A 27,479-nucleotide genomic window follows, 5' to 3' on the forward strand; every position below is an offset into this window, starting at 1 on the left:
TTTTCTGAAGGGTCGCATCGCCGAGCAAGCTGCTCGTCTGCTTAGCATCTCCAGTCTGGATGCTCTCCCGCATCGTTCGATTCACTGGTTTCCCTCTCACGTAGAGTCGGTCGGGGGTGCTTCCCCGAACCTCAATGAGTCTGCTCACGAGGCAGCGCGCGACCCCACCGTCCGCGCTTCCTCTCTAAGGAGAGCCGACACGCGCCGTGTCGGCTCTCCTTAGAGCCCAAATACGTGGCCAATACCTTGCGATATAAAATCGATAGTCAATAAATAGGTAATCAATAATCGATCAATAATCAATAAATTCTAGGAAACCATAACCCGTAAGGCCAGGACCAGCTAGGTGCCGATCAGCTTGGCTGTTTCTTTAGCTTTGCGCCAAGCTACGAAATTTTTTTTAGCCAGCGCTCGTTTTATTACGGAACAAATGCTTACATCCGCAGCGCGCGCAATGTGTGGCATGATTACTAATCATGACAAGTTTATTCTGGTGTTTGCTTCATCGCTCATTAAGTCATCTACCCGTCTGGGTGAGGTGATTTCCCCTAAAATATAATGAAAGAAAGTGCACCACACCTTCTTTACAAGTAACAAAGGGTTCCCAGTGCTTCGTGTCAGTTTGACACCCTCTGGCTACGCCACTGTGGCCGTGTATCTACAGTGCAGTCATCAACACCGTACTGCATCGGAATCACCCTGACTCAGAGCAGAGTCCGCACAAAGAGAATTGTAGCGATGAATCTTTTCACATAGTTTTCAAAACTTCTCTCGTCATATCGCTCGTCATATAATGCAAATTGTAATTTAGGAGTTTACGGCATTGACTAGCAAGTCATTCAACAGCATTGCATTTGGCGCAAGTGGTATATAACATGCATAATTTATTTATTTATTTACACGATACTGCAGACCTCATTGGTCCAAGCAGGATGGGCAAAAATAAAACAGTATATTCGGAATGCCAAGAAACAGTACTGCAAGTCAATAAAATACACAATTGGTCACTAACAGTAGACAGGCAGAATATGGAAAACATGAATAGGACACAATTATACTATGTTGGCAATGGCATTTACTAAATTTTCATCTTGAAACACATCTTCTGGTAATGAATTCCATTCGGTGATTGTTCGCGGGAAACTTGAATATTTATATTGGTTTGTCCGAGAAAAGTAGGGTGCTAAGGTGAAATTATATTTGTGGCGGGTTTTCCGTGTAACTGAGCGCGTGATGAAAGGGTCTGGAGAAATTCCAAATTTCCTATGAAGAAGTGAGTGACGAAAGCTTAATCGAGAAATTTTTCGCCTTATATGGAGGGGCTGAATTTGGTTAGCTACCATTAGAGCAGACGGAGAGTCAGTACTTCGAAATTTGTTGTAGATGAAACGCACTGCACGTCTCTGCACTTTTTCCAGTTCTGTAATGTCTTTTTTGCTATGTGGATCCCAGACTACTTCTGCATATTCGAGCTTCGGCCTGATGAGAGGTATATATGCCAGTTTCTTAACGTTGCTTGGTGTTCCTTTAAGTTTATGCCTCAAGATGCCTAGGTTTCGTTTTGCAGATGACGTGATATAATTAATGTGGTTAATCCAACTAAGTTGGGAATTAATCATAACACCTAAGTACTTATAACATGTGACATTAGAAATAGGTCTGTTTTCAAGAGAATAGTCAAATTTTAGTGGCATTTTCTTTCTTGTTATTCGCATGGATACCGTTTTTTTCTGTATTAAGCACCATTCCCCATTTGTCTCACCAGTTCATGACATTGCTTAGTGCAGTATTAGGTAAGGCTTGATCAGAAGGTGAGTAGATCGGTTTATAAAGCATGCAGTCATCAACAAACAGACGAATAGCAACACTGGCATCAAAAGAAGAAACTACATCACTAAAAAAAAGTAAGGGGCTAAGTACACTTGCTTAGGGAACACCTGAGGAGACAGGAAGAGGTGAGGAACAAGCGCCATCAACTTCTACAAATTGTGTACGATGTTTCAAATATGCGGCAATCCAGTTAATGAGAGCTAGAGGGACTCCAATTATCTTAAGCTTGAGAAGCAATTTATTGTGCGGAACCTAACCAAATGCCCTACTAAAATCAAGAAAAATTGTGTGTACTTGTCTTGAGTTATCTAAAGGACTGGAATTATGAATGGCCATAACTAATTGTGTGATAGTAGAAAATCCTTTTCTGAATCCGTGCTCGCAGGGGCTTAAAGCTGCCTTAGTGTTTAGTATCTGAGGAATGTGACCAGCGACAATGTGCTCAAGCATCTTACAACTTGCGGATGTAAGAGAAATGGGACTATAGTTCCTTACACACAACCGGTCTCCTTTCTTATAAACAGGAACAACTTTCGCTGTAAGTCAGTCAGAAGGAAATGAAAAAGATGATAATGAGACACAAGAAATTATAGTTAAAAATGTGCAAGAGGCTCTGCATAGGAGCGCCAGAATGAATTTGGGACATTGTCAGGGCCGACAGAACATTTGGGGTCTAATTTAAGCAACAATTCAACTACACCTTCCTAGGATACAAAGACTTCATTATCAACCGATGGATCGCATTGAAACTCAGGATCATCTTCTTTAGAAAACACGGAATGAAAGTACGTATTAAAATGTTCAGCAATATATTTATGACATGTGACAACGTTAACAAGAACCTGGTCTATAGGCTTATGAGAGTCTCGAATGTGGCTCCAAAATTTCTGGGGGTGGTTTTTTTATAAATTGCGCAAGGCTTTCATTAAAATAATTTTGTCTAGCTGATTTAATACTGGATGACAGTTCAGCTTTAAGATTGTTCAAGCTACTAGAATTAGCAGAATTTTGCCGCCTGAGACGCTTAACCTTTCTTTCTAAATGAATAATATGCCGATTAATGCAGGGATTTACTTTTTTAAGCGCTTCTTCTTGTCGGGTATAAAGGTACTGATGCAGTATTGACAGTGTACTTTAAATGAGTTCCACATTCACATATGCTGCTACCCGAGAATGTGTCCAAAGCAAGTTCCAGGTAGTCTAATACTGATTCATCTTTTGCCTTTGAATAATTTTTTATGGTCTAATACTTCCTTAGATGCGCTTGTTGATCACGCGATAAAGAAAAGGACACAGCTACGAGGTTAACAAATTGCCTCAATACTACTTTTTAACATTATCGCCACGCCCCCTCCACGTGAGGCTCTGTCACGCCTAAATATAGTATATGAAGGCGGAAAAATACGGTCATCGGTAATCTCAGGGTGAAGCCATGTTTCGGTTATGACAGCTACATGCGGGTTATAAGTGTACAGCGTGATTTCAAGTGCGTCTGCTTTGTTAACTATGCTTTGTGCGTTTAAATTTAAAATACCGAGTTGACAAGGATCAGAGCTGCTGGAAACGTTTTGTCAATTTGAAGTCGACGATGATGGTAAGAGCTGAACTCGTTTATTTGCCGAGTTCCTGATCTAAGGAATCAAGAGGTGAAGACGCATAAAAAAGGCTTCGCAGTTCGCGGTAACAGAAAATAAAACAGGAATCAAGCCTGCATCAAAGTGCGTATCCGGGCTTTATCTGAAAATAAATGAAGTTAAACCTTTCGAGAAATCTTGGCGTCTAGCTGTTTTAGAGTGCGCGGATACATACCAGTGGCGATCATCGTGGTTATTCCTTCGATGCCGACGATGCAAGGCAAGCCGTACTCGCGGGCCACAACGGCACCTGGCGAAAAACCGGAAACAGGCGATCAGGTCATCGCTCCGGCTTCAATACTGGCGTATCCTAACGCTTCACGGCAAGTAACAATTTATTTAGGAGGTATCAATGTTGCAGGAATGCCTGCCACATTTTCAGAACTTGTAAATTTAGTCCATTATGGCGCTTCTTCACGACCGACGGAGGCACGGATTACCTCAGTGCGCTAGCCTTCATTCAGATAGCCTTCATAGCTGTACCACCTTCAATGTAGACGTGCACGCTGAGAAATTGTGATTCACAACATAGTCTGCGTAACCCCTTCAGAAAAGCAAATACAAGTGCGCAAAGCTATTTTTACTTGAACACACTGCAGGGCTATTGCGGGAGTGAGCGCCGAGTGCAAACGCTGTTTTCTCCATACTTTGGCGTGTTTGGTGTCGAATGGGTGGTGCTCAATGGGTGACTCGACGTTGCAAGTTTGAGGGTATCCTCGCCTTGACTACGTGTACAGTATAGCAAGCACTACTCGAAGTATTAGATGTTTTACTAAACAGATATATTTCCTTTGGGCCTTTGTTTCTTTTTGTATTGTTCTTTTACATTTTACCATTTCCATATTTACATTTTATATTTTTTTGTGTGTGTGCCTTTCTTAGTGGCTGGACTTGATTTGGGCTATGCAAGAAGCCGGCCCTTCGGGGACATTTATGCAGAGTATCATTTAATCAGCCATAAAACAATAAACGACACATTAAAAAGAAAGATTTCAGCCATTATTATGAATATCTTGTCTGTTATAACCAGCAAAATTAAGAACCATTGTCCAAGGCGCACAGCCACCGCGTATGACAAGCAAGTTTCTGCAAAGAAGTCTACAGGTCTTGCTGTGTGTTGCGAACTATAATTACATCAGGAGAAATCCTGCAGACAATGAGGTCGAGTGCTGCTTTAAACGACGCAGGGATGCAAATGTTGTCTTGCTACGAACTTGGTCTGTGAGCAAAGGTGCAATAAGCGCTACTTAAAAACAATTCGACAATGAAAATAGTGTTTAATTCATCGCTTTTATTAACATGTTTCCTTCACTTGCGCGTGTCTCTTTACGAGCTTTGTTTGGAGAGGAGGAAAGAGGAAAATAGTGACGCAGTACTTTAGTGTCATGATGATATCAAGATAGGAGTAAAATGATCAGAAGAAAAAAATATCCGACGACACCTAAGCACGCCTTATGAGTTGTGAATATGAAAGCATTAATGTCGCATTGAACACCACTGAGCGGTCCTTCGAGTTGTCAACTCCTCGCGCGCAAGCGAGGGCGTCGAGAAGCTTGGCGCGTTTGATTTGGCCTTATGCCGAGGCGCATTTAGAACGCAGACTAAAGCTTGCGCGGCAAAGGAGTGAGAGCGAGGGTGATGTGGCGTCACCTCGATGCCCTCTCTCATCACGGAACACCTGGAGCGCCATCGCGAGCAGGTGTTCGCTTTCGTCCGCTCTACTCCGTCAAGGCCCGAGTCAGCAAGCGCAAGCCAGCGTCACGACCGCGCGAGGCGCGCTCGTGACGTAGCGTCGCAGTTAAAGGGAAATTAGGTGCCGTTTCTCTGCTACAGACGCCGCCGGCTTTTTGTTGCATAGACACTCCAGGCGCATTACTGCCGTCACCGTCGGTGTCGCCGTCGCCGTGAGGTGCCGTTTAAAGTCCAAGGGCGATGAATCGTTACCGCGCGCCGTACGCTATATGTGCTAGTGAAAGCGTGCGAGGGAGAGCTGGCGATCACGACTCAATCTCGCGCACGCAAGGGACGAAAGCGGGGATGAAGCGCACCGTCTTCCGTCGCTCGCACGGCTCCGGGGGGAGAGTACTGAGGACAGGGAGGCGCGTTCTTGTCCGGGCGGCCCGGGCGGCCCCTCCCGCCCGCTCGCCCGCCCGCTCGCACGCCCGGGCCGCTATAATGGCGAAGACATCTGCGACGGGAACAGAGTCCGCCGTTCGCTATGTTTTAGCGGCTTTGTTCGTGTTGATGCGAGAGGCACCAGGGAGGTCAATTTGCTGGCTGCTGCTGCTGCGCTTCCTCACTCAAGCGTTTTGACAGCTACCTTCCCCGGTCATCGAGTGAGGCGTGTTCATGTTTGCTTGTGCGCCAGCGACTCCAATCTTGTTAATTTATTTAGTATGTCTATGTTTACAAGTTTATAGTGCCGATAAAACTACTATCCCTACTTCGTATTGCTGCCCACTAATTTGCTATCGCAATCGATGCTTCGCCTTTCGGGTGAAACCGCGGCTTTTTTTCGTTCAATCGGCCATTTGAAAATTTCGCATCAAAACTCAGCCCTGAAGTGAATACGTTATATACTACGTAACATGGGCAGTGCGCACGTATGCACGATGTGTCCACGGTTAAGAGCGAGCCATATATGACGCATAGCCTTGCCTTGTCATATATAACGTATAGTCTTGTCACGGAGAGATAGCACTCTGTAATAATTCTTTGAAATGACTCTCTAAGGCAGCAAGAAACGAAGACCTCACCGTGAGACAGAGGACCGCCAATCTCGGTCACAACTCCAGCCAACAGAGGGAAGTACGGAGTCCAACCGGTGTCTGTCGCAGTCGTAACTAGGATTTCACCTTTCTGCGAGAAGACGAGAAACTGTTTCACCAGAGTAAGGCCCAGGCTAGTCTTCGCAGAGTGGAAATATCCAAGTGGCCAAAACCAGTATTAGAAGGAGTACCGGATTGCATTTCACTCTATCTTAGCAGAACCACATGATCCGTTCGTAAGTTTTGAAGAGTTTTACGTTCGTTAGAATCGTTGCTTACCACCAAGCTAACACCAAAATTGCAATGATGAGAACTAAATTTAAATATCCAGCTTTGCGGCAACTTTGCCTAATGCATTCATATACTAGCGTATTGGGAAATCTTTTGCTATGAACGGCCCAATGTTTTCGAAACTCGAATAGCGCTTTAATGAAAACAGCGGATATAAGATAGGAATGCACGACGCTTACTTCCTACTGTTTATTTCGCGACCGTGCACATTTTAAGGAAGCTCAATACAAAAAAAAAAAAAAGATCGAGCATAACATTTATTATTTCGTCGTGTCAAAGACGGTGCAAGTGCATCACCGTTGAATAATTCCCGTTCCTTACCAGATAGCGAAAGGAATATAGTGCTCACCTATATTTGTCTTCTGAATTTTCTATATTTCCTGCTTAAGTTATATGACGTCTTAGGCGATCTCTGAAGCAGGGATATAATTGAAGCTGCAAATGTACAAAATCTTTAACAAACGAATGTGTAAGTAGTGCCACCCTGTTGCACTATGTTAAGGAAATGGCATTCTTCACGAGCGTGCGCCATCTCTGACACGATGTAATGTCTTGCTCGCATCGCGCCATGAGCTCCATACAAAGACGTGTAAGTTCTGGAAATAAACACAAGGTAGTAGTATTTGCACGTTTTGTCTGTCCTTGTCATGTTTTTTTGTGCTACTCGGATTGCAATCATGACAGACAAATATCCCGAATTGCAGTTTCACTATTGTTTTCTTTTGTTACACTTGTGTGCTTAACAATCACTACAAATATATAGGTTTTCATAAAGTTGGGCTGAAGCTGGGACAAATTTTTGATCGTCCTCTTTTGTCCTGGCAGTATGATTACCTATACATTAAATGTGGTAAGAAGTGGCCTATAGGTGCGACGGCGCACGCTCCGAGAGTTGAAGGTCACGTGATTTGCTGGGGGTGTGAGGGCGGGAATGCGAGCGCGATAGCCCGAGCGAGCTGTTAAGGTAAGAAGGCTGGTGAGCTAATTCCGTGCCCTAGGTTGGAGGTCCGGTGAATTTTAGAGGCGCGGCATAGTGCAAGGTAGCGGGAGCATGGAACCTTCGACTGTGCTGCCCACTGCCGGCACTGCTCCGTTGGGAACGTGACTGTCCGCGGTCATCGAGTGAGCTTTGTTCATGAGTGCTTCTGGGCGTGCGTCACAACCCCTGTTAAGGGAATATGTTTCTTGCAATCTATGCTGCCCATAAAACAATACCAGCCTTAGGCCATCTAATATTCTCATAACTTGTTATCCATGTCGATACTTCGCCGCCCGGGCGTAACAACGACCCCTTTTCGGCTACCGGTGTATGAATGGGGCTTTCAAAAGATTTCAAGAAGCGGTTGACGAAAAGCGCGAGAATGGCGACGGAGATCAGACTGAACAAGAAAAACCTTACATTTAATTTGTGCTTGTGTACTTCTGCCACCCTGTAAGAGAGGTGCCTGGAATTTATGTCCCGTGCCATAGAGTTTCCTTGGCACGTTTATTACGGCATAAATATTGTCATTTTAGCCTACAGCGACGCATCTCTTGTTCGCGCCGTATATCTTCATAACGACAGTATCCTAAGATGCGCGCATTGGTAGTTTCACCTTCATAATATCGTAACGGCTTGCTCTGAAAGCATATTACAATGAGAGATAGAAAGTTCACTTTCATTAATTCGTTATTAGTTGTACATATATCTAAACCTGTAGCTGCTAGAGGATACAGGTGCTCTTTACGCGCTTCCAATGCCAATTGCTGTCGTCGCCTTCCTATGCAATTCTTGTTCATGTTGCGGCATACGGTTGATGGTCCGCTTGGACGGCGCCTTACCACAAGTGTACATTTTGAAGCAGACGATGCTAAAGCAAGTCGCCCACCGAATACGTTTCAGCTCTAGCCCACAAAAGCCGCTTCCTCCGTCGTTACTGTCTGGCGTTTCATGAAGACGTAGCTCTGCGCTGAGAGGGTTGCCACTGAGATAACTGGGATTGGAAGCGGAGAAACTGCGCGCACCACCGGCACGAGGCGAAGGGAAGGCTAAACGCGCAGCTCAGTGCGTGACATCGGCTTCAGATTTGCCACACAACGTTTCCAGAAGCTTGGGTCGGTGCTTTTTGTAACTTTGTCCCATGGCACGGCCCCAGCTAAAACTTAAGTGACATCATGCTTCTTGGGGCGTGCGCAAAACATCTAGTTGAAAAAATAGCTAAAATACAAGCCTACTAGACACCACTTTTATCGTGTTGTTGATTCACGGTTCATTTGAAATGACACTAGCATTAAAAAAAGAAAAACAAAAACTTGTAAAGGCCCCATGGCTTCGCAGCGGCCTGTGCGGTGTACCAAAATTACAAAAACTGTATGACTGCGTCACGAAAAGACAAAGAAATGCCATTGACCTGCATAGTCACGAAGCTACAAAGAACGCGAATATAGATGCCTAAGAAAGAACAATTCGCACTCGCGACACTTTGCCGTGACCACGCCCCAACCCAGTGAATGACTGTAGAACTATCGCGAAAAAAATGTTGCTTCAAGCACTTGTATTTAGTTGCATAAAAGAGGTGAGGCGAGTAGACGCGTACATGGATCAAAGAAGAGAAGGCAGAGGTGGTATACAGCATACAAAAATATAGGCGCGTTGTATTTCTGAGTACCTGACGGCAAACAGGCGCCTACCAGCGTGGCCACACAAACACGCACACAAGCACGCACGCACACAAACATACACACACGCACGCATACACGCGCACACACACAAACATACATGCACACACACACACACACACACACACACACGTACGCACCGGGACACGTACACGCACACACACGCACGCACCGGCACACGTGCACACACACATACACACACGCACGCACCGGTACACGTGCACACACACATACACACACGCACTCACTCACACACGCGCACACACACGCACATACACGCACGCACACGCGCAGACGTACACACCGGCACACGCACACACGCGCGCACACGCACGCACACATGCACCGGCACACACACACACACACGCATGCAGACGTACACAGCGGCACACGCACACACACACACACACACGCGCACACACGCATACGTACACACTGGCAGACACACACACACATACCCACACGCACGCACGCACTGGCAACCGCACACACATACACATACGCTCACACACATGCACATGCACGCACACACTGGCACCCGCACGTCCGCACGCACACGCACATACACACACGTGCACCCACGCATACACACGCACACACACACGCACACGTACGCACCGGCACACGAACACACACATACGCGCACGCGCACACACACGCAAGCAAGCACGCACACGCACGCACAAAATTAATACATAGACTACGCGCGGTTCATCAGCGTGGCCAATAGGCTGATCTGGTGCGTTTCTTTGTGGTTTGAACCTAATATTTTTGCGGTATAGGGGCGTGTCGTCGCATCAGCCAGAAGAGACGTCACCTGGATGAGATGCGCTTCATCGAAAGTGGGCGCCACACGTGCTTTGCCTTCCACCACGCCCTGCGACATGGGACTTCCTGCATGGACGAAACAAAAACGAGATATTGAAATCTTAGTTACTGCTCGTGAGTACTTTCTCAGCGAGATGCCTTCTGTCACAGGTTAGATATACAACATCCAGACGTGTATTTCGGCGAGGCTCATGTGATCGAAAGGAATAACGCATTCAGGGAAACTTTCAAGGTTCAGTGGAAAAACAGTTGCCGCTGCATTGCTTTAGATATAAATTGCCCCCTGCCCTGCGCAATCTGTGCTCAACTGCTGAGCAGACCGCAGCATCGCAACTCCTGCGCAAGTGCAAGCCTCGTGCGGACGCTTCCTGAACTTGTGCCATAAGACCAAATTAAATGTTCGCCATTTTGTGCCCTCTTTAGCCACTTTGACCACAACGCAAACGTCACGAATAAACGTTTTCAGTTTTACCGCGAAGCTGTTTATGGTGAGGCTTCCCTGCAATTTTGTTGTGCGTGTGCAAAAATGTGGGCCGATCCTGGTTATAATGCAGAAAGGGTCCCAGTGCAATGGTATATACCCCTGTGGACTCCGGGTGGTGGGCTCCGGGACCTCATAAGCGCCCATGAACTACCCTTGTCACACCTGGGACCCGAAGAGGTCCCAGGCATAAGGGTAAGAACAGATACGATCGGATCTTAGCCCAAAAAGCCGACCCGTGTAGGCTATCTCTATGTTCGCACCGCCCTCTCTTTGTCGAGGTTTTGAACCGCTTGCGTGCCTATAGTTTCCTGCCGCTCTCCCGGGGCGGCGGCTCCGTCACGCGTGTATATAAGACAAGGTGCCGTTCTCCATTTCGAATTTCACTTCTCTTCTGTCGTCGTAATGGGGCGGCCGCGTATCGTCCGGACTGCCGAGGAGCAACGCGCCTACCAAGATCGACGTCAAGCGGGCGCTTGGTGTTTTGTGCACGATCTTCATCGCTGTTGTTTGCCGCCCGGCGGCGATGATTGCACTCTCGTCTGTGTTCCTGCCGTTGCTCTTCATAGGCGCGTTGCTCCTCGGGAATCCGGACTATATGCGAATATTATGAAATTAATATAATAATAACAGAGGTGATACGAAAATGTGTGTGCGTACCTTTCGTCACGATGACCACCAATAAGGACAATAAATGTGTTCGTACCTTTGTTCAAAATTCTGTTTCGCCTCTGTGTCGTGCGCTAAACAGCTTCGCTGGTCATCCACCTTCAGAGAGTGGAATGGCTGATGATTTTTAATGAATGTTCGACACACAAAAATGTTCGACTTCGTAAATACCCATGTGGACGGAGTCATAGCCGCTGGAATTGATTAACTGGTACAGCGTCGCACGCTTGAGGCAGAGGTCGTGCTTTTATTTCGCACCGGTGGCCAAACTATCCTTCTTTCATTAATTTTTTATGTCTAATGTGAAGGTAATCGTGTGTTTGAGGTAATCATCATTGATTATTTCTGCAAAAATCGAAAACCTCATTCACAGTATTTTATTTTTATGCTGTCAGAATAGATTTACTGAGAGGCTCGTTGGTTCCTGATTACGAGAAAGGTGGGCTGTTGGATGAGACAGCAGAAGGAACATACGGACACGGCGTCATCTCTGCTTATGTACGCTGTATGTATGCAATTCTTGCTTCGTTCTGTTTGGTAGCGCTGTTTTGCCAAGTAATTCTGTGGCATCGTTGTTCGTGGCTTCGTATGGCAATTACTGAAGGCAAGGCTCTCATTCTTCTGATTTTACAGCGAAGCGTTATTATGGCGAGGCGAAACCAAAATACGTCCGTCCGATCTGCGCAGAAACTATCATCATTAGCAATAGCTCGAGCGTCGTCTTCTTCCACAGCTGGCTCCGTTGCCGCTCATCATTCCAGCGTAGAATCTCACTTCTCTTTTGTCGTTGTAATGGGGAGGCCACGTTTACGGATGTATGAGCCATTGCTCAAGGGGTTATGAGCCATTCATTGTTTTACGTGATGGGCAGATTTATTATTGAAGCAATTTAATTTTTGAATAATAGCAAGCCGCAATGCGACAACGGCGGACTGCGGGCATACCGTCAGTGACGTCGTTTTCTCTATCGCAGCCGAACGTGTGTGTAACCGCATTCAGAAACACAAAGACGTAACCAATTATTTAGAAAGACTTTAATGTACCGTCGGGATTAACCCAGTGAAAAACACCGGGGCCGCATGTTTCAGCTTCGCTGGTTGACCATCTGTACGGAGTGCTTGGGCCATGTTTTTTTTCCGCTCTATATGTATATATTGTTACAACCCTCCGGTAAAACGTACGGAACGGAACTGGAGCTTGCTGCTGAAGTCGTCGACCGTACAACACCTGCGGTGCCTGTGTACTTTGTAAACCGATTTTTCTGTTGGCTTGCTTCTCATGCATGCAAAGCTTAGGTTGAGGTGCAGTATCGTAGTTTGAACAGCAGAGCCATTCCAATCGAAGTAACGACGGCTATAGCGACGGCCGACTGTCATCGTGTTTCAACCCCGGAGCCCTGTGGCGTTTACCAGTTCTGACGGCGTTGCTGGTGATGGGAGTTAGTGCCATAGAAGACACACGCACCGGTAGGGGAGATAAAGACAAGCGCTAGAAGACGTTGATATCGAGGATCGGCTCCAGATTTATGAGCTCGTCGGCACGCATTGAGAAATGAATCACATCGTTACCTTGTCCAACATAATATTGACACGAGCTCTTGTAACAGAGGACATTTGTTATAGTGAGGCATAAATTAATAAAATAAGAGCCTCTGCCCGCACCATAAGAATATAGCAGGCACGTAACAGAGGACAGAAAGAGCACGAATGATCACGGGGACTGTCGGTAGAGAAGGAATACGACGTTCGGCTGGTTGCTTTTGTACCGGGCTTTTGTACCGCCACTTTACTGCGGCAAGAAAACGATTGTTGGAAATACCTTTTCGAAGGCTTGGCCTGGACTTAACAGAACGTAATATTCTTTCGTTCGGGGCGTCCACTTTGGGATTCAGCCACAGGGATGCTTGCTTCGCCGTCCAAACGTTCCTTACAGAATCCAAACGAATACCCTGCTACATTCTATCCTTTTTTGTACTTTTAAATTAATTATTACTCATTCGATATGACTTTCCTGATTTACTTTAACATATAACTCTACGCTGTTCAATAATAATTCCATAGATATTCGGAAATGTATCCTCCATATTAATTTGGAATAATCCACCCATTTCTTGGCCAATCCCCCACCGTGGGTAGGAGCCACATGCGTGATAGGCTACAAAAACAACAACTACCGGGCTCGAAACACGCCAACCGTTCCGATTTAATCTGCCCTGCTGATTTAAATGAACGCTTCACGGCGTAACATTTGGTGGAGCTGTGCTGGGTACCTCCCACGACCGACAACGGAATCGTCCGTACAAGACCTTCGTAGAAGCCGCCGCCTTGCCGGACTTTTGCCATCGACCACCATCATGCATACAGAGGAAGATGCTCCCAGTACTGCGTCGGCAGGACCACCTCCGATTCAACACAACCGAGAGCCACGCACGTTCTCCGCAAAGGCAGGAGAAGATGTCGATGAGGGGCTCACCCATTATGAAAGGGTAAGCCAGTACCATCATTGGGACGCCGCCTCCCAACTGAGGAACGTTGTTTTCCTTTAGAGTGACACAGTGATGGTTTGGTATGACAACCATGCGGACGCCCTAACTAGCTGGGCCTGTTTCGTTGACGAGATTGAGAAGTGTTTTGGCGATTCGGATGCTAAGAAGAAACGAGCGGAATTAACGTTAGCTCAGAGGGCTCAGGTCCCCGGAGAGACTTGCACCACATTCATCGAGGAAGTTCTAAAACCATGTAAGACCGTAAACCCCCGAATGTCAGAAGAGGATAAGGTGGGACACCTTTTGAAGGGAATCGCGGAAGATGTGTACAACTTCCTCATTGGGAAAGATAACTTGGAAACCGTATCAGATGTGGTACAGCACTGCCGTAAATTCGAAACACTGAAGACTCGTCGAATTGTCCCGAAATTTGGACGGCTAGCTAACGTGATGACTGTAGCCAGTGTGGACACGAATTCTCCAACAGACTTATCGTCCACCATTCGGCAGATTGTCCGTGAGGAACTTCTTCGACACGAAGAACAAGCACGTTAGGTGGCCCCACGTTACAGCTCCTGCGCTTTCCGACACGCCATTTGTGTAACCCCCTCGACTCATTGGTAGCACTCGGTAAACGCAGCGGACTTTGACAGTTATAGAGATGGTCCACATTATGACCTGAACCAGCCGTCCTATAACGATTCTTTTGACCGAAGCCTTGATCAGCGCCCACGCAACGGTCGCTCATGACGACCAGCCACTGCCTATGACTCGCAAAGAGAGAATATTCGCTACTCTCAACGCACAGCCACAGCTGCACAGTGTCATCAGCATCCCGATGTTCGCCCTATGCCTGTGTGCTACAGCTGTGGCACACCAGGTTACATAGCTAGGTACTGCACCCAACGTCGACCATCGAGCTATGGGCAATCGATGCCATCTGCGTGGCACAGTGGTCGTATCATGGACAACCAGCGGCCAGGGAACTCCACTCTAGGAAGCCACTTCCGAGAAGAAGGGCCACGTAACTACACCTTAGGAAGCTACTTGGAGAGGGAAGACCTCGTAACCGTTCGCCTGCTTCCGACCGAACCCTGACACCACCACCAGCTTTCCGAGCGCATCGATCACCATCTCCCCGGCGGCGCATCCCGTCATCTTCTTCGCGGCGCCGCTTCCCGTCACCCCCGCCGGAAAACTAGCCAGCGCGACCGATGGGGGTGAGGTCGCTGGAAAATCTTTGCTGCCGACTGAGATACCGCTAACTATTTTCATGCTCAAGAATAGGGTTCATGTGCGTATTGACGGTGTCTCTATCATGGCTTTATTCGACATGGGCGCAGCTGTTTCCGTCGTGAGTGTGCCGTTGAAATGTCTTCTGGGACGCAAGGTCATGTTTCGTTGGGACCAGAGCACAAGTTTTCATGGAGTGTGCGGTGACTCATTATATCCGGTCGGAGTTTGTAATATGGATGTGTCATTGGGCTTTTGGGAAGGACATTGGGACATTGTCATTGGGAAGGACAGTTTACTGTCCTTCCTCGTTCCACCCACAATGTGATTCTAGAGATCGACTTTTTACAGTTGTGTGGTGCCAATGTTGACTGCCGCACGGGGGAACTCAGTGTGGCCGGAAGTGTTTCATCTGTGATCTTAGAAGACTCACCCAACCAAGAGAGTGTGTTTTGCGTCTCCGAGGATACCGTTGTGCCCGCTTTATCCGCGATGAATGTTTCTGTTTGTTCTACTCGCAACCCTTTCGATGCTGCAGTGGACCCTGCACATGTGAACAGCCTAAAGAAAAAACGTTGGTTCCTCATTGCATGGTATCGGTGCTGAATGGACGCACACGACTATTGGTGATAAATTGTTCTGCTGAAGCGGCGGTGCCGCCTCAAGGCTTAAAGCTTGCCACATTTCAAGAAGACTCGCCGATACCCATGGCAGTGCTTACAGAACTTCCGGACACAGCAGAAGCCCGTAATATGCGCCCTGTGGACTCAAAATTCGTTTCCATGGTCGCTAAATCGCTCAGTGACCATAAGCGTGATGCGTTGGTGGCGCTTCTTGCGAAACACTCCTCAGTATTCGACTTCATGCAGCACGACGACCCGACATCGATCCCTGTGTCTAGAACTCGCCATCGCATCAACACAGGATCTGCTCAACCGATTCGACAGAAACCCTATCGCGTGTCGCCCGCAGAGCGCAAGATAATCAGTGATCAAGTCGAAGAAATGCTAACCAAAGGAGTCATTCAAGAGTCATCTAGCCCAATTGGGCAGTACCAGTGATATTGGTGAAAAATAAAGATGGTACCTGCCGATTTTGTGTTGATTACCGACGCCTAAACAACGTTACCAAAAAAGACGTGTGCCCGCTTCCGCGAATAGACGACGCGATAGATTGCCTTTTTGGGGCCTCGTACTTCTCCTCTGTTGATTTGCGGTCAGGTTACTGGCAGATTCCTATGTACATTGAGGATAAGGAAAACACTGCATTTGTAACGCCCAATGGATTGTTTGAATTTAATGTCATGCCTTTCGGGCTGTGCAACGCGCCCGCAACGTTCGAACTGTTCATGGACATTATACTGCGTGGCTTGAAATGGGAAGTTTGCATGTGCTACCTGGACGACGTTGTGATCTTCGGCCGAACATTTAGTGAGCATAACAAGCATCTGGAGTTGGTGCTGAACTGCTTGGAGAAGGCTTGCCTGGTCCTGAATTCTCAGAAGTGTCATTTCGGGGAGCGACAAGCTATTGTGCTGGGACATCAGGTCGATAAAGAAGGCCTCCGACCAGATCCACAAAAGACTGCGGCTGTAGAGGCATTTAGGGTGTCAAGCAATTGCGAAGTTTTTTAGGCTTATGCTCCTACTTTCGCCGATTCATTGCCAGATTTTCTGACGTGGCCCATCCTCTCCCGCGCCTTCTGCAGAAAGTCGTTCCTTTTGAGTGCACCACAAAGTGCGACTCATCGTTTCGTCAATTAAAGTTCTTCTTGACGTCACAGCGTATTTCTTCGCCACTTCGATCCCTCAGCACCAACAGAGATTCACCCCGATGCGAGTGGTGTTGACATCGGCGCTGTGCTTGTTCAGCGCATCGGTGAAAGTAAGCACGTGATCTCGTACGCTAGCCGCTCCTTGAGTCGCTCCGAGCGCAATTATACAGTTGCCGAGCAAGAGTGCTTGGCGGTCATCTTCGCGGTGCAACGGTTTCGTTCATACCTCTTCACAGTGCTCACGGATCATCATTCACTGTGCTGGCTTGTGAATCTGCGGGACCCTTCTGGTCGACTTGCACGTTGGGCTCTCCACCTACAGGAGTACGATTTTGTTGTTTCCTACAAGAGCGCTCGACGACACGCTGATGCTGACTGTCTCTCTCGGATGCCACTGCCGACGACTGAATGCGAAGCTGACAACTTCGACCAATACATCGCTTTTGTATCTCCGGAATTTCCTGATATGGGTACCTTCATATCCGAACAGCAGAAGGACAAGAGCTTGCAGCCACTCTTCGCGGCCGCACACGAGCCTTTAGAAGAAAGCCGTTTTCACCTACGTGACGGCGTCCTGTACAAGAAGAGCTACTCGACCACTGGCGCGCGGTACCTTTTAGTTGTCCCCAAGAGTCTCCGCGTTCAACTACTATGTGCCATGCACGACGATCCCACTTGAAGTCATCTGGGCTCCACATGAACACTCTACTGTGCTCAAGAACGTTTTTACTGGCCCAAGATGCGTCACGATACCGAGCGGTACGTCGCCAGTTGCACCGAATGCCAGCGTTACAAACGACCTACAAACACACCGCATGGTTGACTTCAGCCAGTTTCGCCTTCCAGCGCCCCTTTTGAACAAGTTGGAATAGATCTCCTGGGCCCTTTCCCGTGATCATCCAATGGAAATCGTTGGGTTATTGTGTGTGTAGACCACCTCACCCGTTATTGTGAGACGGCAGCGCTGACATCGGCTACAGCAACAGAAATTTATATTTTCTTGTTATATTCCGTTATTCTCCGACATGGGCCTCCTCGCATTATAATCAGCGATCGTGGGACACAATTTACTGCAGACGTTGTCGAAGAGACCCTTCGTCTGTGCTCATCTAACTTTCGCCACTCGACGCCATACCATCCACAAACCAATGGTCTGGTCGAACGTACCAACAGAACGCTTGCGAACATGCTGTCGATGTATGTCGATTCCACACATAAGAACTGGGACAGTAACCTACCTTTTGTCACCTATGCCTTCAACACCGCGAGACACGAGACCATCGGTTACTCAACGTCCGTCCTCCTTTATGCTCGTCCGCCTCGTTACACACTCGACACCATGTTTCCCTACTTCGCTCATGACAATGACTATATTACCAAGGTCCTCTGTCGAGCAGAATAAGCGCGACGCATTGCTCGGCTACGCACCTTGGCCTAGCAGGACCGGTCAAAGATCCGCTACGAGGGTCGTCGCCTACATGTGTATTTTGATCCTGGCGACCTTGTGTGGCTCTGGACGCCTTTACGGAAGCGTGGCTTGTGCCACAAGTTCCTGGTGCACTATGTTGGGCCCTACGTTATACTTGAACGCCTCAGCGAGGTCAACTATCGCATTGCACGCCACTCGGCCAAAACCGAAGTCACGCACGTTGCCCGCCTGAAGCCTTGCAATCCACGAACGACTGACTGACTTGCCCGGCGGGCTTTGTCTGCCAACGGGGAAATGTCACGAGCGGAAAGGGTGCGAATGACCACGGGGACTGTCGGTAGAGAAGGAAGACGACGTTCGGCTGGTTGCTTTTGTACCGGGCTCAAAACACGCCAACCGTTCCGATCTAATCTGCCCTGCAGATTTAAATAAACGCTTCACGGCGTAACAATATTATACTAAAAAGGAATGACAGAGGTCTGGCTTAAGGCCCTAAAAATCTAACAAGGTCAGAGCAATGCAAACAAATGTTTCACAGCCTGTTCAGCTTGTGTGTTGCTCAACACCCCATCTAGGATAAGCATCTAGGGTCCCATGTCTGGACGTCAACATATTCATACTAGACGTACAGCCTCCCGCATTTTAGCTATATCGCACGAGCGTCCATCACGCGTCATTTTAGAGCCTTTAAGCGGCGATAATCAGCGAGACCGGCAGCGAGACTAAGCACTCTCCTGTGCAAGAGTCGTCTAATGCGATGTTCCCTTCAGAACGACGTACGACCATATTATAGTGTTCTCGTGCGATAAAGCTAAAAAAGCAGGAGGCTGTACTAGAACACTGCACGGGCCGAATTTTGCAGCCCGGGCCCGGCCCGGGCCCGTTCTTACATTGGGCGGCCCGCCCGAGCCCGATCAAACATTTTATGGCGAGACCAGGGCCCGGCCCGGGCCCGGAAAAAATCTACGTTACGCGCCCGGCCCGCCATCCCTTTACCTTAGGCCCGAGCCCGGCCCGAGCCCGGCTCGAAACCGGCCCGAACCTGGCCCGAGACCACAAAATACATGTTTGTCAGAGTTGAGACACTCGAGAATAACTCGCTGCACGCTACATGCGCACCACCAGAAAGCCCGTGCCTGGCCCGGGCCCGCGTCAAAAAACCCGAGCCCGGCCCGGGCCCGGGTCAAAAACCACACGCCGTGCCCGAGCCCGGCCTGAGCCCGTGAAAAAACTGCTCTACCCGGCCCGGCCCGGCCCACGGGCCGGGCCGGGCCCGGGCTTTCGGGTAAGCCCGAGCCCGTGCAGTGCTCTAGGCTGTACATCTAGGAGGTTCTCCCCATTTGCCGCACGACGGGCGACTGGTCACCAGATCATCCATGGGCACAGCAGAACACGCATTTAGCCGTCTCTCGTATCAGTACTTTTCACATTGCGGAAACCATCAAAGAATGCCGATTATTTGAAGAGGCAAACACTGTCGCATCATGTCAATTTATCCGTCTTTCAAATACGGCTGCTAGGTCGGCGCGCGGGGCCTTCATACCGCGTATCAGCCATCCGCGTTCGAGAGCCAGGTGCGCACTATTCACCGAGAGATATAGAAGACGCAACACCACTTGGCTCCGAGACATATTCTTCTAGTGATTGTGGACGACCGATTTCCCTCATCAAACCATTCGTTCGCTCGCGAAAAGTTGGAAGAACTTCGGGGTCGCCGCTACAACGAACCTGACCTCAATGACTCTACTGACCCAGCTGGACGAAGAGAAATTTATTTGATGTGTACGTGGATGGGTGTTCCTCTCACCGGTCTGATTGATACTGGTGGGCCCAAATTTCCCTCATTAGCCAATATGTTCCTGGAAGGCTGACGAAAGTTCTCACCTCCGCGGAGTCCAGCTTCGTGTAGGTCGCTGAAAGAAGAACACTATAGCCCTCATAGGAATGCCCGAGTCAGTGTCGCTGGCTGTCAGACCACCATTATAGTCACTGTTTTTTCACAAGCATGTGGATGACTTCCTTTCCAGCCTTGATTTTATATCAGCTTACAGAACACTTATCGACTGCTCCGTTGGACGTCTTCGACTCGATTCACATCGCCGTACGACTCTCCTAGAAGACCCTGGGCAGATATGCTACGCCCAGTACATTCGTATGGGCACTGGCATCATATGGACGCACTTCTGCACCGTCTTAAATGGCCAATCTGGCTTTGTTACCTAGAAAAGGGTGGCTGCTTGGACTGGTTGGCGAAAAAAATTTTAAGATAAGGAAAAAGCATTTTTAGCGTGCAAATCCTACTTTAGAAGGAAGGAGGCCCCATGACAGAGAGCCCACTAACAACCAAGTTTATTGCTCAAATGGCGGGAATATAAGTACAATCGTAGGGAAATGGGAGGAAAGGGGGTAAAGGAAGGGGTGAAATATCTGCTGAACTAATCTCGTGTGATGACACGTGTTCTTGTACACGTGCCCACACAGTTATTTCACTCCCTCCTTTTTCCCATGCTCCTCCCATCCTCTGATTGTATTTATATTCCCGTTATATGGGCAATAAACTTGGTTGTAAGTGGGCGCTCTGTCATGTCGCCTTCTTGCTTTCGTACGATTTGCCCACTAAATCGTTGTCTTAGAGCTTTGTTGCCTAGATGATCATAACTCTCAATCCTACCTTTCCCATGCACCTTGAGCGGCTTTGGCTAGTTTCTGTTCGACAGATTCTACATGAAAGTGAGTGGTAATTACCAATATACTGGATTCGAAATCCAAGGCTCAATTTTTGGAATGGCCTCTCCTGTATTTCTATGCATCATTTGCTATGTAAACGTTTGTCACTTGTAAACTATTCGGGTGTCATTTGCAAGCGTAGCGTTCTTGACTAGGGAATCAAGCTTTCCTTTGATAAGAGATATTATTTTATTAAGTAGCGCTACTTGGCACCACAGGTACACAACAGTTCGCAAAAACGCAACGAATAGCACGCAAGGTTTGCCCGGCAAACCTTACTTCAAGGCGAAAGAAGAAAATAATTTTATCAGACATCACAGCAAGTAGAACATATTCTTAACTTGCCTTTAATTTCAAAGTCTCCTTTCACATACTTTTTGGCTCTTGTGATCTGAAAAGGCAAATAATAGGAGAGTGAGTTAAAGCACAACCCAGCGAAATAGGCTGCAGTAAACTACAATGCACAAATACAGTGGAAAAGCTACATTTGTACACAAGTAAATATTTTAGGGCGCTTGTGTGAAGGACAGATTGGATTGTATTACATTTTCGACGTTGGTATATTTCTTGTTTCAGGCTCTGAGTGACGAAATTTTCCATATTCCTGGAGTCAGTCTAGGTTTAATAAGAAAGCGAGATTTTTACAAATGCAACATTCTTGTGGAGTAAACATTTTTTTGTGTATGTTGAGTCTACCTGGTAACATGAACATCAGGGAGATTACGTGAATATGTGAGAGAGCATATGCGGCCACTCCAGATTCATCAGTGATTTTGCACTGAACTATTGTTACACGATTTCAAACGATTCATTATTACTAAATAAAGGCTTCGCAGTAAAAAGCTACTGTCCTTCTGGGCTAATAACTTTGGAAACTCGTAAGGGCAGCCATTGTCATTATTTCATATAATTTTGCTTACATGTGGAGTGAAATGTGACTTCGACATAGCTGATGATGTTGGCGTGGTCAACAAGCTTTTCACAATCTTCAAAATGTTGTTTTTGCCAGTTAGGTGAATAGGATAAATAATTAGTACGACAGAATACTGCAGCCGCCACACTAAACCTGAACGCGGTAGCAACCCGTCCGCGTGACCGTCAGCGCCAGGGAGTGGCACCGGCTGGAACAGAGAAGAGAAAGCCGGCTGGGCAGGCAATACCTATCGACAATTACGTAGGCAGATGTCGCTCTGCTGATCCAGAGACGGGCAGCGAGTGCACATCCACTAGTGTGAGCCTCGCTGTCTGCGCGATTCCAACTAAAGGCGCCGGTTAAACTGCATGGCTTCGATTTCCAAGCACGAAATAGTGCATTCGCTCTGATATCTAATCAACAGCCTTTATTTTGTGCCGTTGCGACGGCCATTGGGCCCACCGTGGCTCAAAGTGGACGCAATGACGCCGCGTGGCCGCCTCAGGGAGAAACCACGAGGCCGCGGGTGAATGTCCCTTTCAAATGGGATGCACACCCGACGCCCGTCTCTGGGAGTGACAGCTTGTCACACATACTGTCGGCAGATATCGTAGGCCCAGCGCACCATCGCCTCGATTGCTGCCGGTGCCGCTTCGTGGCACTGACGCGGGCCGCGCTCTCCTTCGTTCGGCAGTAAGCATATACTGTATGTGCATTTTGCTAAGCCTAGTGTTATGATCGGCTTGGAACTGCACCTATCAAATGTGGGAATCAAGCTCGAGCGCCTTTCCCGTGACGAGATAATCCTCTTTCATCCCCGAGAGAGCCTCTGACCTCTACGGAGCAGACGAAAACGGCGAGCTACCAAGAAGGAGGACCCGAGGGAGAGGAGGTCGTCAACTTGACCGCCCGACAGAGTTCTGACACTTTCACAAGTTCCCCACAGGAGTCATCGGCAGGTTATGATCTTCCTGGAATCTGTATCTCTCCAATGTGGGAAGCAAGCCCCAGCGCTTTTCCCGTGACGAGATAATCCCCTTCATCCCCGAGAGAGCGTCTCACCTCTACGGAGCAGAAGAAAACGGCGAGCTACCAAGGAGGAGGACCCGGGGGAGAGGAGGTCGTCAACTTGACCACTGAAGAGAGGACTTCCCCGAAGGAAAGATCGGCCACCACGAGGGGATTTAAGGCCGTCCTGGCCCCCGTGTTAATCAGAACTGCTCGAGACTCGGATAGAGTCAAAACCATGTACGAATGAAGTGAATACAATCTTTTCTATTTTTCATCATCACGATTCCCGCCTTCATCGTCGTCTCCTGGTTCCTGCGGTGACGACCCACCTCACCCGGTCGAGATTATATCAGCTGGTTGGCAGCAATGGGATACTCCACCCTTCGTCCTGGCTTCAGCAAAATTGTGAGCGCTTGACTTTCTTTGAGAATTTGCCAGGTTTTAGCTTGTGTGTTTTCTAAAACGGCGAATTAGTTTCTGTACGTGCAGGCTCCTGTTGAAAGCTTCCTCACGTCACAACAGAGTAAGAAAGTCCTCGTTCGGGACTGACCATGGATTTGGGCAAACGGAAAAAGCCAGAGTTGTTATTACTTTGTGAAGAGCTGGGAATTGAGGTCGGGAAAAGTCAGAGAAAGCCGCAGCTTATTTGGGCGATTGAGAAGTGCGGGGCTCTTGAGGACAAAAGTTCAGAAGCATGGGAAGAGATAGAGAAACGAGCTGAGAAAGCTGAGCAAAACGCTGCAGAAGAGAGGTAACAGAGAGCTGCAGAAAGAAAGGAACGAGAGGAACAGAGAGCTCACGAACTAAAGCTAAAAGAACTAGACGTGCAGCGGGATCTGGCCAGGCAATCAGCAAATAACCTCTCAATAGATGAAAGGCATTCAGGTGAAGCAAGAGTGAAAATAAGGGATCTCATGCCGTCGTACAAGGTTAACGATGACATGGGATTGTTTCTCGTTATTTTTTAACGAACCTGCGAGAGAAACGGGTTAGCACTAGACAGTTGGCCGCAACAGATTCTGACCGTTCTTCCTGGCGAATCAACCGAAATAATTGCAAGGCTAACGAAGGACGAGTCAGAGGATTATCAGAAAGTAAAAGCTGCGTTGCTAAGGAAATACCGGCTCTCAGCGGAGGCTTTCCGCCGCCGTTTTCGGGAGGCAGTTAGGACACCGGGCGAGTCTTTTCAAGATTTCACTTACAAACTGAAAGCCAATTTAATTGAGTGGCTAAAAGGGGAAGATGCATTCGGTTGTCACGACAAGGTTGTTGAGCTAATCTGCGTGGAGCAGTTCTATGGGTCCTTAAGGGAAGAGATGTGCCTGTGGATTCAAGATAGGTCAGGCGAAAAGGACTTAGAACGTGCTGCAGTACTAGCAGATGAATTCGCCGCACGTCGCGAATCCGAGAAAACGCGCGTCAGGCCGTTCACTAAATTCGGCAAAGAGGTAAACCGGCGCCCCTTTCACAAAGAGAAAGCTGGAAGTGAGACCAAAGACGTGCCGACCGATAATTTAGGCCAGAATAACAGCGCACCGAAAGACGAAAGAAAATTTGCCGCGTATCTGCGTGCTTCGCTGCAAATGTCGTCGAAAGACGATAGTCTTCTGCCGGCCGTACTACATGAGTCCTGGTCTGATCCGCGGCCACCCGTGATGCTGTTCTCGTACCATTTCCGTCCTGGCATGAAGGTTTGTTTGAACAGATTTCATTTTACCGCATTATTTCATCAAGCGGCCATTTATGTTTTGCCCTGCCTCAGACAGCGCTTCCTTTATGTTGAATCGGCCGCATCTGGCTGGCATTGATAAAATTGAGGAGGCGCTGCGTGAGACATGGACGCCATCTGGCAATACATCGGGAAACATGAGCTTGTGGAGAGGGTTTCCTTCCTCCATGGCAGAGAGCACTCGTCGGCGCGCAGTCGGGGAACGTCGTTCGTCGACGCGCATAGCATGGCATTTTCAGCGCAGCTTAAGAAACTAGGGTCTTTAGAGTTACGTATCTATGTATTTTCTATTAAAAGAACACACCTCCTAATACATACCTAGTGATGTTGCGCCTCAGATATGCGTAATATTTACTTTGTGATCGATAACGTTCACAAGTATGAACAGCCGTACCAGTTTAAGTAGTGTGGGCGGTAAGCAAGTGGTCCAACTTTGGCCGGGTGGCTGAATCGGGTGACAGACAGACGACAAACAGACAGACAGACAGACAGACCAAATTTTCAGCGTTTAAGTTCCCCAAGAAAGACTATCGTCTTTAAAAACAGAAAAGGCATTCGAGGCTAGAAAACCGGTCGTCTGTTTCCGTTGCCAGGAGCCTGGACACCATGCGATCGGCTGTCGGAAGCCTAGGATTGTTTTTATTGCGATAGCAATTATATGGACACTCAAAAGCAGATTTCTGCCGTCGCCGTCGCCGTGAGGTTCCGTATGACGTCAATGGAGATGAAATCGTCGCCGCGCGCCGAACGCTGTATGTGCGAGTAAAGGGCGCGAGGGACGCGCGCTTTCACGGGAGTGAACGCACGGCGGAGAACAAACGCGCGTTCTGCGCCGTGCTCCCTTAAGGGCTGCAGAAGTAGGCGTCTTTCCTCCTCTACAATCACCATATATGTAGAGCAAACGCGCTTTCTTCCGACGCACGAAAGGCCGTGGGGGGAGGGGGAGGGAAGGGAGGCGACGTGTAGCTGCGGCACCAAGTGCCTATTTATATCAGAGGCTCCGGCAACAGTCACCAGCGCCGCACGCATTTTGAGCGAACGCGGGCAAAACGCCGACGGCGTCGACAACAGTTCTGCGTCTTGCCGGTGCTGCTGCATGTCCAAGTTTATACAGCTGATAAAGCTGCTATCATTACTCCGTATAGCTCTCTTCAAGTTTGCTATCGCAATTGATGCTTCACCTTTCAGGTGAAACTGCGACAACTTTCTTTTCATTTCCGGGCTCGCAAGAAATGACGTACTAATTTATCGGCCACGTGATGATGCTAGTGAAAGTGCGAATTAGAATTAAAAAAAAGTTATGAAAAGTGAACGTGCAATGATAAAGACGCGAGACAGGAAAAAAAGAAAAAAAAAACAAAACCAAAAGACACTTAGAACCAAATACCCATATGAAGACCCAACATGAAGTATATACAGAAAAAGTTGTCGCAGTTTCACCTGAAAGGCGAAGCATCAATTGCGATAGCAAATTTGAAGAGAGCTATACGGAGTAATGATAGCAGCTTTATCAGCTGTATAAACTTGGACATGCAGCAGCACCGGCAACACGCAGAACTGTTGTCGACGCCGCCGGCGTTTTGCCCGCGTTCGCTCAAAATGCGTGCGGCGTTGGTGACTGTTGCCGGAGCCTCTGATATAAATAGGCACTTGATGCCGCAGCTAAACGTCTCCTCCCTTCCCTGCCCCCCCCCTCCCCCACAGCCTTTCGCGCGTCGGAAGAAGGTACGTTTACTCTACATATATGGTGATTGTAGAGGAGGAAAGAGACGCCTACTTCTGCAGCCCTTAAGGGAGCACAGCGCAGAACGCGCGTTTGTTCTCCGCCGTGTGTTCACTCCCAGTGAAAGCGCTCGTCCCTCGCGCCCTTTCACTCGCACATACAGCGTTCGGCGGCGCGCGGCGACGATTTCATCTCCATTGACGTCATACGGAACCTCACGGCGACGGTGACGGCGACGCCGACGGCAGAAATCTGCTTTTGAGTGTCCATATAATTGCTATCGCAATAATAAGCGAAGGAAGGCAAAATTAGGAAGTGACAGTGATAGCTACACCGCAGTATGAAGCATGGCAGTGTGATCGCCGTTCGTATAACGCTTTTCCTCCGTCGCACGGCGTTCAGATGAATAGTCTTTCTTTCATTGTGGTTTCTTTATTTATTGCTTAAAGCTCTTTCCACAAGGGTTCACTCTACTAAATTAAAACGGATAGGCGGGCTAGTTGGTTTGGCATCATAATGAAACTTTTGCGCACACAACACGAAACCACAACGAAGAAGTACACAAGGACTGCGCTAGTCCTTGCGTACTTCTTCGTTGTGGTTTCGTGTTGTGTGCGCAAAAGTTTCATTATGAGGTTCACTCTACGTCAGCTTTTGCGTGGACGCGTTTTCCATAGCCATTGAAGAGAACACGGACCACCTATCGCGCCGCAGCCGTGCCCATCCCGCGAACGAACGCGTGGAGTAAAGCCCCTCCATCCACGCGCCACCGCCGCTGGCCGGCGGCCTGGCCGGCGAAAACCTGGCCGGCGAAAACGCGTATGGAGGGGCTTTAGCGTGGAGGTCCGCGAGGTCTGCGCGGAGGGAGACAGAAACGTGCTGCAGATGTGCAGCGTACGCGTCGCTATAACTTCGATCGGGGGACCGTTTTTTTTTATTGCGATAGCAATTATATGGACACTCCAAAGCAGATTTCTGCCGTCGGCGTCGCCGTCGCCGTGAGGTTCCGTATGACGTCAATGGAGATGAAATCGTCGCCGCGCGCCGCCGAACGCTGTATGTGCGAGTGAAAGGGCGCGAGGGACGCGCGCTTTCACGGGGAGTGATCCCACGGCGGAGAACAAACGCGGGTTCTGCGCCGTGCGTTAAGGGCTGCAGAAGTAGGCGTCTCTTTCCTCCTTTACAATCACCATATATTTAGAGCAAACGCGCCTTCTTCGGACGCACGAAAGGCCGTGGGGGGGAGGGGGAGGGAAGAGAAGCGACGTTTAGCTGCAGCACAAAGTGCCTATTCATA

At 48.3% G+C, this 27,479-nt stretch overlaps 1 protein-coding gene across 4 annotated transcripts in view; it reads right to left on the minus strand.

Annotated features, from left to right (window-relative positions):
- The window catches only part of LOC119449227 (putative phosphoenolpyruvate synthase), a 614,437-nt gene that overhangs the window by 10,688 nt on the left and 576,270 nt on the right, over nucleotides 1-27,479 (minus strand). Inside the window, exons 36-39 of one of the 4 annotated variants that reach the window (XM_049666356.1) lie at nucleotides 21,152-21,197; nucleotides 9,999-10,075; nucleotides 6,221-6,323; nucleotides 3,640-3,714 (exon numbers count right to left, since the gene is read on the minus strand). In XM_049666356.1, coding sequence (XP_049522313.1) covers nucleotides 3,640-3,714; nucleotides 6,221-6,323; nucleotides 9,999-10,075; nucleotides 21,152-21,197 — 301 coding nt within the window. Of the gene's footprint in view, nucleotides 1-3,639; nucleotides 3,715-6,220; nucleotides 6,324-9,998; nucleotides 10,076-21,147; nucleotides 21,198-27,479 lie in introns of those variants that run through there. The other 3 variants (XM_049666355.1, XR_007466614.1, XR_007466613.1) reach the window with 3 other exon arrangements.

This window comes from Dermacentor silvarum, chromosome 4 (assembly GCF_013339745.2).
Source record: "Dermacentor silvarum isolate Dsil-2018 chromosome 4, BIME_Dsil_1.4, whole genome shotgun sequence".
Lineage (NCBI taxonomy): Eukaryota > Metazoa > Arthropoda > Arachnida > Ixodida > Ixodidae > Dermacentor > Dermacentor silvarum.